This window comes from Myxocyprinus asiaticus, chromosome 38 (genome assembly GCF_019703515.2).
Source record: "Myxocyprinus asiaticus isolate MX2 ecotype Aquarium Trade chromosome 38, UBuf_Myxa_2, whole genome shotgun sequence".
NCBI lineage: Eukaryota > Metazoa > Chordata > Actinopteri > Cypriniformes > Catostomidae > Myxocyprinus > Myxocyprinus asiaticus.
Genome location: NC_059381.1, coordinates 30,344,307 through 30,358,602, shown reverse-complemented (window position 1 = coordinate 30,358,602; position 14,296 = coordinate 30,344,307). Strand labels below are relative to the sequence as shown.

Here is a 14,296-nt window from a genome sequence, read left to right as displayed (position 1 = left end):
AGTCCAACGTTAACCAGCATTAAATTACTGCATTAATTATTGGCAAGATTTTTATGCATTGTTCTAGGCAACTGTAGATTTTCACCTATTGGTTAACTAATATATTGATATATATATATATATATATATATATATATACTGTATTTAAGCAGTATCACACTCGCAGTCGTGCTATACGGCCCTAAATCAGCACTGCTGTGATTACCTACGGCACTCGGCCTGCGGCCGAATCACAGCAGTGCAGATTTAGGGCCATAAAGCATGATTGCAAGTGTGATATTGCTTATATATAACAGTTCAATGAACAAGTAAATTTTTAAAAATTAGGAAAAACTGAGTACGGTCATAAAAAACGCGTTTGTGCATGGAACTACTTTCTTACATGACGGATCAGAATCTGCCGTTGCTGGTTCAAAACAAATGATGCGTCCAAGCCTTCGTTAGTAATTCAAAAATGTCACTTCAGAAATAGTATCACGGCTTGTGCTGTTTCTAACAAGTTATTGGATAAACAAGGATGGATGTGTGTGTGTGAGAGCGAGAGAGAGCGAGAGAGAGAGAGAGAGAGAGAGAGAGAGACGGAGCGTGTGCGATCACCTGATGCCACACCCAAGCAGAGATGCTGTCAGCTTTCTGAAGATCAGCTTTCTCAGTGGAAAAGTAGCCATCCAAGCGGGGGTATTTCGCGGTAGCTTAGAAACCGCAATGTCCTCCGCCATTTTAAACAGCACGTCCTCTCCAATGTGGAAATTCCGGTAAGAGGAAAGCGTCTTGAGTTTGTGTAATTAATCAGTCTGTTGTGTCTCTCAGCTGTGATAAGCCTTAATGCTGAAGTAGTTCGTTTAAAGCCGTTTAAAGCTATTTCCTAGCTTTAGTAGTGTAGTAGTAATATGAGCGATCACAGAGCACTGTTGTATGTAAACACTGGCTGACACGGATTCACTTCACGTCACCTAACTGGCTCATATTACACACAAAAATTATCTTTTGCCACCACCTGCTGGCTAACAAATGTAATGTAAAAAAAAAGACATAAAGACATACAGTAGCTCTTAACACATCTGCACTGCTCTTAAACTTTAGTTTAGAACCGCATGAACACAAGCTGAGCGATACACACAGTGAAGTGTCCGAGTGCTGATGGTGTGATGCCATCAGTACTCATGAAACATCTCTCGTCCAGTCAGATTCGAGGCAAAGGGTGACTACTTTGAAGTTGCTAAAATATAACACAGTTTTGATTTATTTTGGATTTTGTTTAGTCACAACATAATTCCCATAGTTCCATTTATTATTCCATAGTTTGAATGACTTTACTATTATTCTAAAATGTGAAAAAAAAAAAAATTATAATAAAGAATGAGTAAGTGTTTCAAAACTTTTGACCGGTAGTGTGTGTGTATATATATATATATATATATATATATATATATATATATATATATATAAAAACAGAAATCTATATTGGCAAAATGTGTACAGAGTCCAGGAATATTTATAAAGAAAGTAAATAAGATCAGTTTTGATTTCATGTTGTCTTTAAGATGGATAGTCATAATATGAAATAGTGTGATTTGGTGATTATTTAAAACACTACCAAGTCAAGTCTAGCTTGCTTGGTTCAGCTGAGAAATAATGTAAGCTGCGGTTGAAAAAAAAATAAAAATCACAACAAAGGCAGTATTACACAGATAAACAAAGAGGAAGTAGCTTTATCTGAGAAAAGATGTGACGTAACAGCAGACGTTCACAATAAGCCTGTTTTTCTGGCATTCCCCTCTGTATTCCCAGATGAAAGGCAAAAACAAAAGCATTTCTCCTAATGAATTCACGTCTAATCAGCCCTGGCCTAATAATTGCCCCAGCACTCCTCAAAACGCTCACAGATGTCTTACAATTTTTGTTTTTCTTACATTCAAATTGTGCTTCTGTTAAGATATTCACAATTAAAAAACAGTGTAATCAAAACAACGGTGAACGATTAGGAAAATGGTTTGGCATTGGTAAGTGTGCGCAGTTAGAGCATTTATGATAAACATCAGGCTCCATTTCCTCAGCTGAGATCATGATGCTAATGCATTGCTAATAGTTATGACCGAGACGGAAATACCAATATCAGCACCGATAAAGCAATATGAGAAAGAACAGAAGGGTGAATGAAAATATTGACGGGCAAAACGGATGGAATTTCTGAACAAGCAGATCTATAAAGATATTGTGAGAGAACATCACAGGATAGACTGTATGTGTGTTGCAGGTGTCCTAACAAGGCGCGACGGAAAGTTCCAAAGAAATTTTGAAAATGCTGTGCGGTGCAACACAATTAAATCTTATCAGAACATATTTAAGGTTTAATATACATCTATGTGGAGCAGGATTTTGGATTTTATTTATTTATTTTTGCATAATGAAAATATTTGCACAAATAGAAAAGGAAATAGACAATTTAGCTCATTTTATCACCCAGTTCTCTCATTCTCATTACTATAACATGAAAAAGATTAATATATACATTTTTTAAGTATTTATACATCATGGTAATATTTTTGTCCTGACTTTAATGACATAACTAATAATTGATTTTAATGTAAACAAATCTAAACCGTATTTTTATCTAAAATAGTACAATGACAGTATCATAAAAAAATGAGAGAAACAATACCAGGTGTATTACCAGTTCTTAACTGTCTTGAAAATAGTCATAATGCAAACATTTCTAAGGGTTCGATTAGCAGACTGTATATTCTTTATTTAAAAATATGATTTCTGAGGTTTTTACTTTTGATTTCGGGGTTGAAATGTGACATGTTTCGTGAGATTCACCCAGTTAGTGAATGAGACCCGTTATTGTGATGGGTGTCAAAGAGCAGAAGCTCACCGTTCAGACACATGCGGAGGCTCTCAGGAGATGTGGCCTGTTTGAGGGCCTGCTCCACCTGCTCTCTCCTTTTGGACTCAAACTCAAGAGCCTCCTGCAGTTTCCTCTTTGCCTTCTTTTCTTTCTTCAGACGCTTCTGAATAGTGGCTGAGAAAGAGAAAAAAGAGGTATGAATCAACATTCAGACATAAAACACTGCTCTTTTAGCATGCATGGTGTCTGAGAACACAAGGAGATGCGAGTGCAGACTCACATTCACACATTAGACACTTGAAAGTGCTCATTACTAGCTAAACAAAAACATATGGTGCGCTACATGCAACAGAAAATTAATAAAATAATGGAAATGTGCCCTTGATAGTGTTGCTTTCCAAGGAAAAAAAAACAAAACACCCAGAGCACCCTAGTCTTGCAGCAAAGTTTGTCCTTATTGTCCTTACTTCTGTGACTTAAGTTTTCCTGTAACCATAATTAAAATAAGTTAATATTAACCTACTAGGGTGCATTTACGGGCCAACAGCTGTGCAAACACACCTAGTACCAACACATCGTCTTCACACAGCACACTGTTTTCACACAACACAATCTTTGAATATGTGCAAACATAATCAAGTTTATGTATATATGGATTCACAGCAATTAACAGTCCTTTGAAACATGCATAGTCTAGCAGAGGACTGTAAAAATAGATCCCTGTGCGTTCACTCACTTAAAGCGTTAAACGCATGTCCCTTCCTCCTCACACCTCTAATTACTTGCCTTTGATCATCTGTCATAAAAACACCTCCAAAAAACATGCATTTGAATAGCATGAAATGCTGTAACAGCCATGGCTAATAAATTATTGAGGTGTTTGTACATATTGTCAGAGTTGTTATCCAGCTGAATAATTGGCTTAATTTCTTGGCGCAATCGGCAGTATTGGAACTAGCAGTAAATCCACTGGTGATGCGGTTTGGTTGCGATGTAGGGAGAGAATTGGCCGTGTACACTCACTGATTTATTTACATGTTGTTTGATTTTCTGGAGTGCTGTTCAAGCATTAATATATGTACTAATAGGGTTCCCACACTTTTTGACCAATGAATTTAGTCTGGAATTACTTTTTTGGTTGTTTGAGATTACTGGATAAGGATTATTTTCTAGAGATTAACTGACATAACTTGAAAACTTTCGGCCACATCCACACTAATCCGTTTAAGTTTGAAAACTCCTATCGTCATTGTTTGCGGTTATGGAGACGTTTTCTGTGGAGGAAATCGCCTTTCCAGTGTGGATGAGAGGTGTAATTGCAGCGCAATCAATGCATTTAAAATGAAACGTATTAGTGTGGACATGGCCTTATATTCACAATTTTTTTTATGGCTGATAACACATGTGATGGTCGATATTATAGGTTTACTGTTTTCAATACACTGTTAAAGATTAGAGGTCTGCTACCCAACACAAGGCCGAAGAAACCTGACAAACTGCTGGGTTTCGGGCCAGGTTCGGGACAGTTTTTCCAAGTATAACTTCGGATTTGGGTCTGGTTTGGGTTTGCAATTAATAAAAAAATTATTATACATATACAGTATATACAGTATATTAGGGCTGGAAATTTACAGTAACACATTAATTTCTGAGATTTAATAGTTGACGGTTTAACACAAAATAATTAAACAATTTAATAAAAATGCAGTTAATGCAGTATCTGTTTATTTTCACTTCCTGAAACTTCACTAATGTTTTTCCCCACTTCTTGTGGCTAAAATTGGCATACATGCATTTCCAGGAGGCACACAATCGACTAGACTGCACATCCTAGCACAGAAACTGATTGTGTGGAGCAGTGCCTGCTTATTCATTATGCACAACGCATGTCCCAGCACAATAAACACGGGAGCAGATTTACTCTATGGAGAATGGAGATTTCACCTGCAAGCGGTGAGCCAGGTGTGAGAGAGAGCTGCAAGCTGCTGTATCTCTTCACATCGTCCGAAAACACTCACTCCCTGTCATCTGAACCAGTGTCAAAATCGAAACTGCACGAGAGAGACCCAGCGTGTGCGATAGTAACTGAACGACAGCCAGAGAAAATAATAGTTTTGAGATTTTGAATGTCAGCATTAAATTTGTTTTATATTTGTATGTATAATAATGCATTGACAATGGACACTTAAGTGTCTCTCGCCAATAAAGCAGAACATTTTAATGTTTATTTTTAAATAATTAAAATAAATGAAGAATAGTAAGTTCTATGAGACAAAGTATAATGATATTTATGATTCTATTTTAATGTTACTATGTACCATGATAAATTGCAATTAATCACAAACTGTGCGATTTAATTAGTTATAGTCATAGTATATTACTTAAAGACACTGGCAAACAGACAAGTTAGGGTCTATTTACCTCTGGAGTTCGTGAGTTCGAATCCCAGCGCTAAGCAACCAAATTGGCCCGGTTGCTAGGGAGGGTAGAATCACATGGGGTAACCTCCACGTGGTCGCTATAATATGGTTCGCTCTCAGTGGGGCACGTGGTGAGTTGTGCGTGGATGCCGCGGTGGATGGTGTGAAGCCTCCACACTCGCTATATCTCCGCGGTAACGTGCTCAACAAGCCACGTGATAAGATGCGTGGATTGACGGTCTCAGATGCGGAGGCAACTCCTCCGCCACCCGGATTGAGGCGAGTCACTACGCCACCACGAGGACTTAGAGTGCATTGGGAATTGGGCATTCCAAATTGGGGAGAAAAACAATAAAAAAACGTTTCTTTTTTTTTTTGCATTATCTATGTAAAAATGCGCTGGACAGACAATGTTGGCTGTTGGCTGTTCCTAGTTGCTTTACGTTCACTTAAATGATTTTCAAGAACTTTCCAGGCCTGTAAATTCAATCAAAATTTTCAGTCAAAACAATTATACAATTCTCCAATATTTCCACAAAATAAACTTTTGGAACCCTGGAACTACAATAAAATGATTATAGATGAAGTTACTGTTTGCAAACAAATGCTCGGCTCCGGCACTTCTGGGTTCCTTTGGCACCGAAGGAAATAACTGTTGTAAATGGGCGTTTCGCTCAAATTGAGCTGAAAATCCCCAAAAAGTGTTGTTTGTGGGGTTGAAACACCCTGTTCCCTACAGATTGTTGGAAGTTTTGGGCTTCTTTAAATTTCCATCAGGATCAGGACAAACTCAGGATGTGACACAATTTATGATACTTCACGGATTACCATCATTGTTATCGCATCTGTTCTATTAAAACCGCAAACGGCTGTTTTTAATTTTCAAAGTGCAATCGCTGTGACAGATATGAGGCCAAATATGACCTAACAATGATCTTATACCACCATAGAAGATCTAATGGGATGAATGGGACCCCGTCTCCATCACTGCAGTGCATCAGCTACTGTTTGTGAAAATATATGCAAAATATTTTTTTTGTAATATTTCAAAAATTATGTCTTTGCATTTATTTTGACTGCAGTACAGTAACTTGTTCAGTTGAAACCAGCTCTTATTACGTTTGAATATTGAATATGATGTTATTGAAATATTATTGTATACTGTATGTGGAACAAAAGTTTAAGAAGTAAAGACACGGTTGCCTGCTGTGTGACGTCACAGTTATATCATCTACTGTATATTAAGTAGTTTTAATTACATGTGGCAGTGGAGAATGTAGTGCAATTATCAACCTTCTTCTAGTTAAACCACATACAGTATGTGTGTGTGTGTGGGCGGGGGGTTAGGGATATTTGGAAACCTCCCTTTGGGGGCATTTGGAGACGTCATCATTTGGAATATAGATCCATAAATAATATAATAATATACTTTTTTTTGGCAAAAGTTTTAGTGGTACTTTTAGTTATAGGATTAAGGTTGGGGTTAGTCTATAGGAATTATAAATCGATTCAATTAAAAATAATAGATGCCTATGGTATGCCTCCATTTACCTCGGCTGTGCAGTTCAGAGGTGAGTTGTCTCTCCAGACTCTCTCTCATCTCTCTCTCTCTGTACAGCTCCATCTTTAACTCCTTGCGTTCCTGCTGCACCTGTTTCTCCTGCACACGGGCATTATCAACTGCCACCTTCAGCAGACCCTGTGCCGCCAACATAACAAAACAAACACAACAATAAACATACACAAACACACTTGTAATGCACTCTATGCAGAATAACGTGAATACTGTACATTATACACATTCCTTTGCATATAATCATACATAAACACACAGTGGTTGTACCTGGATGTTAGTGAGCAATGTCTCGACGGAAGAGAGGCCGTCAGCAAACAGGAAGGGGGCAGGGAAGCCGGGAGGAAGAGTTTGAGAGCCCAAAGAAAGTTTCTCAAAGCCTGGCTTCTGGATAGGCAAAGCTAAATGAGCCTCATCTGAAAACACACACAAACAAATATGATGAATTATTTTATATCATATACATGGAGTGACAGTGTAATGGGGGTGTACAGTACTGAAATAGAAATTCAGGCAAATACTGATTAGCCAATAATTATTTTTGATGTGGTTGATAACAAATATGATGGTCGATATTATAGATTTACTGTTTTAAATACTACTATAGATTAAAGATCTGATTAGAGTTTTACAAGTACCTGTATAACTTCGGGTTCGAGCTGGATTTGGGTTTGTAATTAATGCAAAAATATTAAAGATTATTATTAGTATTAATATTTAGATTATATGTCTACATTTATTTAGTATATAATTTTATTTATTTATTTTTTTTTTCATTTTGATGTAACTTGTTTTGCACACACACTCTCACAGAAACATGTGAACAAACAAGTTAGGGGCTGTTCATACCGAATGCATTTTTGCATGTGACTGCACGGCTTTTTTTAATGTTTTTCTATGTAAACACACGTTTTTTTTTAAATGCATCTCGAAACAATTGCATTCTGTTTCATTTGTTGCACTGAATCTTGCTTTTTTAGCGCATGTGTCATGAAGATTTAACGTTCTAAAGAAGTTGGCTGTAGAAGGCTGCAAAGAGGACTTCATGTGACTGTTACACATGATTCCAGATTGTTCTTCACCTAGCAAAATTTCAGTGCTTGATGAATGGTTTACTGTCACTATACTGTTACAGATGTTACTTACAATGTTTAAATAAAATACAGCCTATTGCAAAAAAAAAACTTGCTTGGAGAAGAAATGATAAAATACTATAAGTCGGTGATTTCAGGTTTGGGCTTACAATTTGACAGTAACGGTCAGGTTTGGATATTTCTGTAACTGCTGAACTCCTGGGATTTTCACGCACAACAGTCTCTACAGTTTACTCAGAATGGTGCCAAAAAACAAAAAACATCCAGTGAGCGGCAGTTCTGTGTATAGAAACGCCTTGTTGATGAGAGAGGTCAACAGAGAATGGCCAGACTGGTTCAAACTACGGTAACTCGATAACTGTTCTGTACAATTGTGGTGAGAAGAATAGCATCTCAAAATGAAAAAAAATAAATAAAAATGGTGAACTATCCCTTTAATCTATGACTTCCATGCACGCACAATCCATATTTTACCCCTCAAGCCCCATACAACGCCTCCCACAAAAAAAAAAAATCAGGCCAACACAAATCACCCCACAGCTAAAACTAAGGCTGAAAAAGAAAGAAAGAGAGGCACAGAGACAGAGCATTCATGATTCACCCCAGCTAATCTGGCCAGGGCCTCTCTCTCTGCGCGTGTTGACACGGCCCGTCCAGAGCTCTCTATGCAAGACAAATAGGACAGCTGGGGTGGGAATTGTGATGACAGTGTATCACGGGTCACATCGATTTCCCCGCCGCGCACTCTCCCGCGCCCCGCCAGATAACCCCGAACTCCTTTCTGCCCATTGTTCATACCCCACCTGTCCCACCAGCCATAAATTTCCCTCCTTCTTCCTGCGCCACTGCAAAGGGCATTAAAGAAGAACCAAGCAGAGAAACTCGCCCTCCTCCTCCTTTCCAGGTTGACAGTGTGTGATTAAGTTTTTGGTGCTGCCTGAAAATGGCGAGCATATGAAGGTCACACAGATAGAGTGTGAAGAGGAAAGTGTGTGAGAGAAAGAGGGATAGGGTGAGAAAAGGGGTGAGCAGAAGGGGATGCTGAAGAGAGGTGTGAGGTGAACTGCGAGATAAAACTGCAGACATTTTTAAAAGCACACATTAGGTTGTGTGTTGCAACAGACAAAACTGTGCATATGTTTCGTACCCTTAATTGCAGGCAATTTTGGCATTAATGTAAACATGAATTCCAAATTGACGCTAACATATTTCTTTATACATACAGGTATCTGCCACAGACTACCATTGAAGCAAGGCTTCAATAGCTCTCTATGGGCAGTGCTTCCACTGTCTTCTATTTATGTAGAAAAAAGTGGCTTGTGTTACTTGAATGAACAGCGTGATAGTAAGACATTTTATTCATTTCAATATTTTAATGAATAAATGTAGAGTATGTCATTTATACACTTCAAATTATTTGCACATATCTCGTCATTGCCATTTTTCTAATGGACGTGTCTGGCGGATGACATGGCGCTTTCTAAAATTAAAAACAAATATTTTCTACGAAGGTACGCACACACAGTCAATGCTCAGCATAAAAATTCTGAAGTGCCACGGAGTGCAACTCGCATAGTTTTCAGTTAAATTTGACCCAAATCATTATCAAAGGACAAAGATTATTTACTATAGCCATCACTGAATGATATATTGTTTATATGTATTTTTCATATAGCCTAAATAATGCATTTTCAGTTACAAGTATGTCATTTTGTGGTTTGACAGCTTGAATAAAAGACCTATTCAAGGGTACATACAGAGAAATTGCATAAAAAAATGTCGCCATTTTTAATCATTCAGTTTGCGCAGTTACACTAGTTTCATACACTAACCTGTCACTTTGTTCATTCTTGAAGAAGTACAAAAATCTTCATAACTTTGGACTGCCATATGCTGCGCTGCATCAGTACGTCCTATGTCTGTGTGTGTGTTTGTGTGATTGTGATTGCGACCAGCTTCAGTAAATGTTATATCACCCTCTTATGGTCTCCCAACGCTATTATGCCAAACTGTTAAACAGAGGCCAACTGAGTGAATTGGAAAGCACGGAAATTATGCTTCTAATTCAAATGTAGGCTAATTTTAATATATCGATGTCTCAAAAATATATTGATAAATTAACGCGCTGATTAATATTCGATATATAGATATTTTATGACATCCCTACTATTTAGGCATCACTTTAGGTTACTCTTGTAGACAATGCAACCATTCTAAAATTGGGCTAGTAGTTAATGCTGTACTTTAATGCCCATCAATGTTAATATAACAAAAGTGGCAATAATAGCAAATAACAAATTTGAAAGAGATTTGAAAAATTATCGGGGTATGTCAAGATGCTCTCGAGGGTAAACTTGACCAGCTTCCATGTCCTAATCAAACAACCTTCACAAAAGTTGGTGCTTGTGGTGTTTCAGGAGTGCAGATCTCCACAGTCAACAGCAGTCACATCAGACTGATGTCACAGTGAATTCGGAAAAAGTAGGTTGACTTTTCTTGAGCTAAACTCAGTCTGTTCTTACCGAAAATTCAAAGCACCGCCCCCAGTGGCCTAAGCGGGAAATGTTGTTGAACGTAAGGGCAAATGTAAGCTTTAGTTTCCAGGTGCAATGCCCACAGAGGGGCGCTAAAAATGAGTTGTAAAGAGATTGTTTTTAGTTGTAAATATTGTTATACAGTGAAGAGGAATGCATATTTTATTAACTTTACCCCCAATACCTAACCATCAGTGGCGTAAAAATTTAACCTTGGAGGGAAAATAGAACCCAGGACAGGAACCCAGTTCTCCCATGCTGCTGACACAACGCACTATCAGTCGTGTCACAGGAATAGGTAAATGGTTAAACTGATGCAAAAATGTCTAATGGGAAATGGTGCTTTTCATTAACTCATTCGGAACATTCGGAAATGATCATGTTGGTCGCATTCAGGTCTGGCTTCAGTCTGGTATGAAACATCCACTTTTCCACTTTTCACGATCCAATCAATGTGTGATTGATCAAATTGAGTCCCGCCCTACATTTTTTGTTCTTGTTGAATGTTCTTTTGCATGCAGAAATATGCCACATTATGGAAGCAAAGTGGGTTGCGCATACAGTTTCATGTTGACTTTAAGGATTGGGTCATTATCAACACCACCTCGACATTTTGTAGTTCTTCGCCGCTACACCACCACTTGACTCAAATTCAAGCTCAGGTACTAAAAACTACACATCCCAGGTCAATGCGATGGTAGAAAGGAGGTTAATGTAAGCTCTTGAAAGCCCAGCACCCCCTGCACACCTAATTGCAAGTCCCTTTTAAATGACAGATTTATCTTGCTGCAGCTCCTGATAGTGCTCATTTCAATTCATTTTATTTCAGCCAGCAAAGAGGGTGGAAGAGCCCTCGGCCCATGACATTTACAAAGTGCCCCTGTTCTGTCTCCCCTCAGCGTAATGTGCACGAGTAATGATACTGTGTGTGTGTGTGTGTGTGTGTGTGTGTGTGTGTGTGTGTGTGTGTGTAGGTGCAGGTGAGCGCTAGGCCAAGCACAATGAGATCTGTTTGTTTGTAGAACAACAATACAATACAGAATACAATACAACACCGAAGTAATATTTTGCAAATGTAAACACATTTCTCCAAGACGCAAGTATCGCAATATTTAAAAATAACTGACCCATAGAATGAAACACACACATTCATCCACTCAACCCTGCGAAAACACCCCCAGCCGAGAGCAAAAAGTGAACAAACAAATGAATAAATAAACTAAATAATGAAGGGAAGTGCTTTTTTTCTTTTAACTGACCACTGCAATCAATAATTAATCTATCAGACCTTTTATTTGTTGTCCACTAAAAATAAAGACAATATGAAGTTAAGGAAAAAGCTTTCTTACTGGTCACAAACAAAGAAACTTGAGTGCCACCATGGCCATCAGAGAAAAGCAAAGAGAATGGGGGAAAAAAGGCAGAAAAAGGAGAGGGGCACAGCTTTGGTTCAAGATTATTTTGCAGATTGCAAAGCTTGTTTTCCAAAAAAGTGCATGGCTTTAAATGATTGTATTTTCTCAAAGCAATCCATTAGCTTTTAATTGTGAATTTTATTATTAAAACTAGATTTGCCTTTGCTATAGCAGTGTTTGTTGGGTAAGTTACTCAAATTAATCCATTACAAATTACTTATCACTTCTATAAAGTTGTAATCAGATTACTTTACTAGTAATTTACTTTTTAAACCTTTTCACATAAAAGTTAGTTTTTTTTTGCTCAATGAATTCAAAATAATGTCTATATTTTCTCCTTTTTCCTTGCCACGTGCGAGTCGTACACATCACTTATCTCCCTTACAATAACTTATTAGTGTGAGTACGACCTTCAGCTGTCACAGAAATGCAAAAAGACGTATGAACATTTCATGTTTTAAATTCTACATAAATAATACTATTTTAAGATCTTAATGGAGGTAGAAGAACCTCAAAAGATGGAAACACAGTCCACGATTTGAAAAAAACACTCTACCTCCTCATGTCTCTTCCTCAAACTTCACATCAATGCTTTTATTTAGCAAGTTTCTTGAGATAATGTCAGCCTTCCCAGAGAAGGTGGCTTCTGCGGCACGTTCCATATGGATGAACAGATGCCAGGGACGAGAACGAGAGAAAGGAGGCTATCTCCCTAAGCGCCTTTAACCCCAATGTGATTTTCTTGCCCTCACATATTTGTTAGTTTTTATTTTGTACATTTGTCGGAGGGGACGTCTCCTGAATATTCAAAGGGATCCAATTAGGGGGTAATTTAGTGTTTGTCTACCGTGCAGTGTTTTTGTCAGGTACGTGTACATGAACGCACACCCGCAAACACTCTAATATAGGTTTGTTTACACAAAGATTTACATATGAAGATCAAGGCGCAGCACTAATCACCATAATTGCCAGAGTAAATGTTAAAAGATGGGCATCAGCTAATTACATGAGGTTGTTTTGAACTTGAATTGTGAGGTCCTTTTTAGCACTAGATTAATAACTTCAAAATGAGAGGAAATATTAGTGACAAGTGTATATAATGGTACAGCAAGAGCAAAAAGTTCTAGGTGCTGACTTTGCTTTAAATTTAGCTTGGGTCCTGTTTGGGTCTGTTTAAATTAGGTGAAGATGAGGGCTATTTGTGTAAATCTCACGAAAACATGTCCAGATCATTTCACCCCCAAAATCAAAAGAAATTATTTATATATATATATATATATATATATATATATATATACACACACACACACACACACACACACACACACACACACACACACACTCAACGGCCACTTTATTAGGTACACCTGTAAATCTACTTATTCATGCAATTATCTAATCAGCCAATCGTGTGGCTGCAGTGTAATGCATAAAATCATGCAGATACGGGTCAGGAGCTTCAGTTAATGTTCATATCAACCATCAGAATGGGGTGAAAAGGTGATCTCAGTGATTTTGACTGTGGCATGATTGGTGCCAGATGGGCTGGTTTGAGTATTTCTGTAACTGCTGATCTCCTGGGATTTTCACACACAACAGTCTCCAGAGTTTATAGACAATGGTGTGAAAAACAAAAAACACCCAGTGAGTGGCAGTTCTGTGAACGAAAATGTCTTGTTGATGAGAGAGGTCAATGGAGAATGGCCAGACTGGTTAAAACTGACAGAAAAGCTAACTCAGATAACCACTCTGTACTCATATTTGCATGTTTTTATACATTACACTGCTGCCACACGATTGGCTGATTAGATAATTACATGAATAAGTAGGAGTACAGGTGTACCAGAAAAAGTGGCTGGTGAGTGTATAAACAGTATATACATGCAGTATATTTTGCATAAAAAAATAAAGTCTGTTTGGGATCATTAAGATGTTTGGCATTGTGACAATTTGCATGACAATTAAGCACATTTTCCCCACACATTCGCATTACTGTAACGTGTCAGGACTTTTTATTGATTTATTTATTGTTATTAACATTATTCTCAAAGGTGATTTTAATTGGATTCTCATTGATGTTATAGTCATTATTTTGCTGTATTACATAAAAAATAAAAAAAAGTTTAATATATATGATTTTCTTTATTTTTTATGAATTATCATAAATTAAAGGCAGTATAACAAATACAATCATGTATAAATACTTTACAATAATATTTAATTTTATGGAGAAAAAAATGCTTAAAACGTGCTCATAGTACTAGTGGTCATTGCTAATAGTAATATTGTAACACCATTGCATTTATGAGCACAATAAAGAGGTCTTTTTGAAATTATTATTTTTTTCATATTACAGTTATGAGTATTTTGTTGTGTTACAGTAATGGAAATTTGGGGGAAATTAAGTGC

At 37.4% G+C, this 14,296-nt stretch overlaps 1 protein-coding gene across 4 annotated transcripts in view; it reads right to left on the bottom strand.

Moving 5' to 3' along the window:
- LOC127429056 (dachshund homolog 2-like) overlaps positions 1-14,296 on the bottom strand; it is a 236,359-nt gene that overhangs the window by 16,588 nt on the left and 205,475 nt on the right. For 2 of the 4 annotated variants that reach the window (XM_051677811.1, XM_051677813.1), the window contains 3 exons: positions 7,115-7,260; positions 6,823-6,970; positions 2,879-3,025 (listed from right to left, as the gene is read on the bottom strand). In XM_051677811.1, the coding sequence (XP_051533771.1) occupies positions 2,879-3,025; positions 6,823-6,970; positions 7,115-7,260 (441 nt within the window). Of the gene's footprint in view, positions 1-2,878; positions 3,026-6,822; positions 6,981-7,114; positions 7,261-14,296 lie in introns of all 4 variants that reach the window. The other 2 variants (XM_051677810.1, XM_051677812.1) reach the window with 1 other exon arrangement.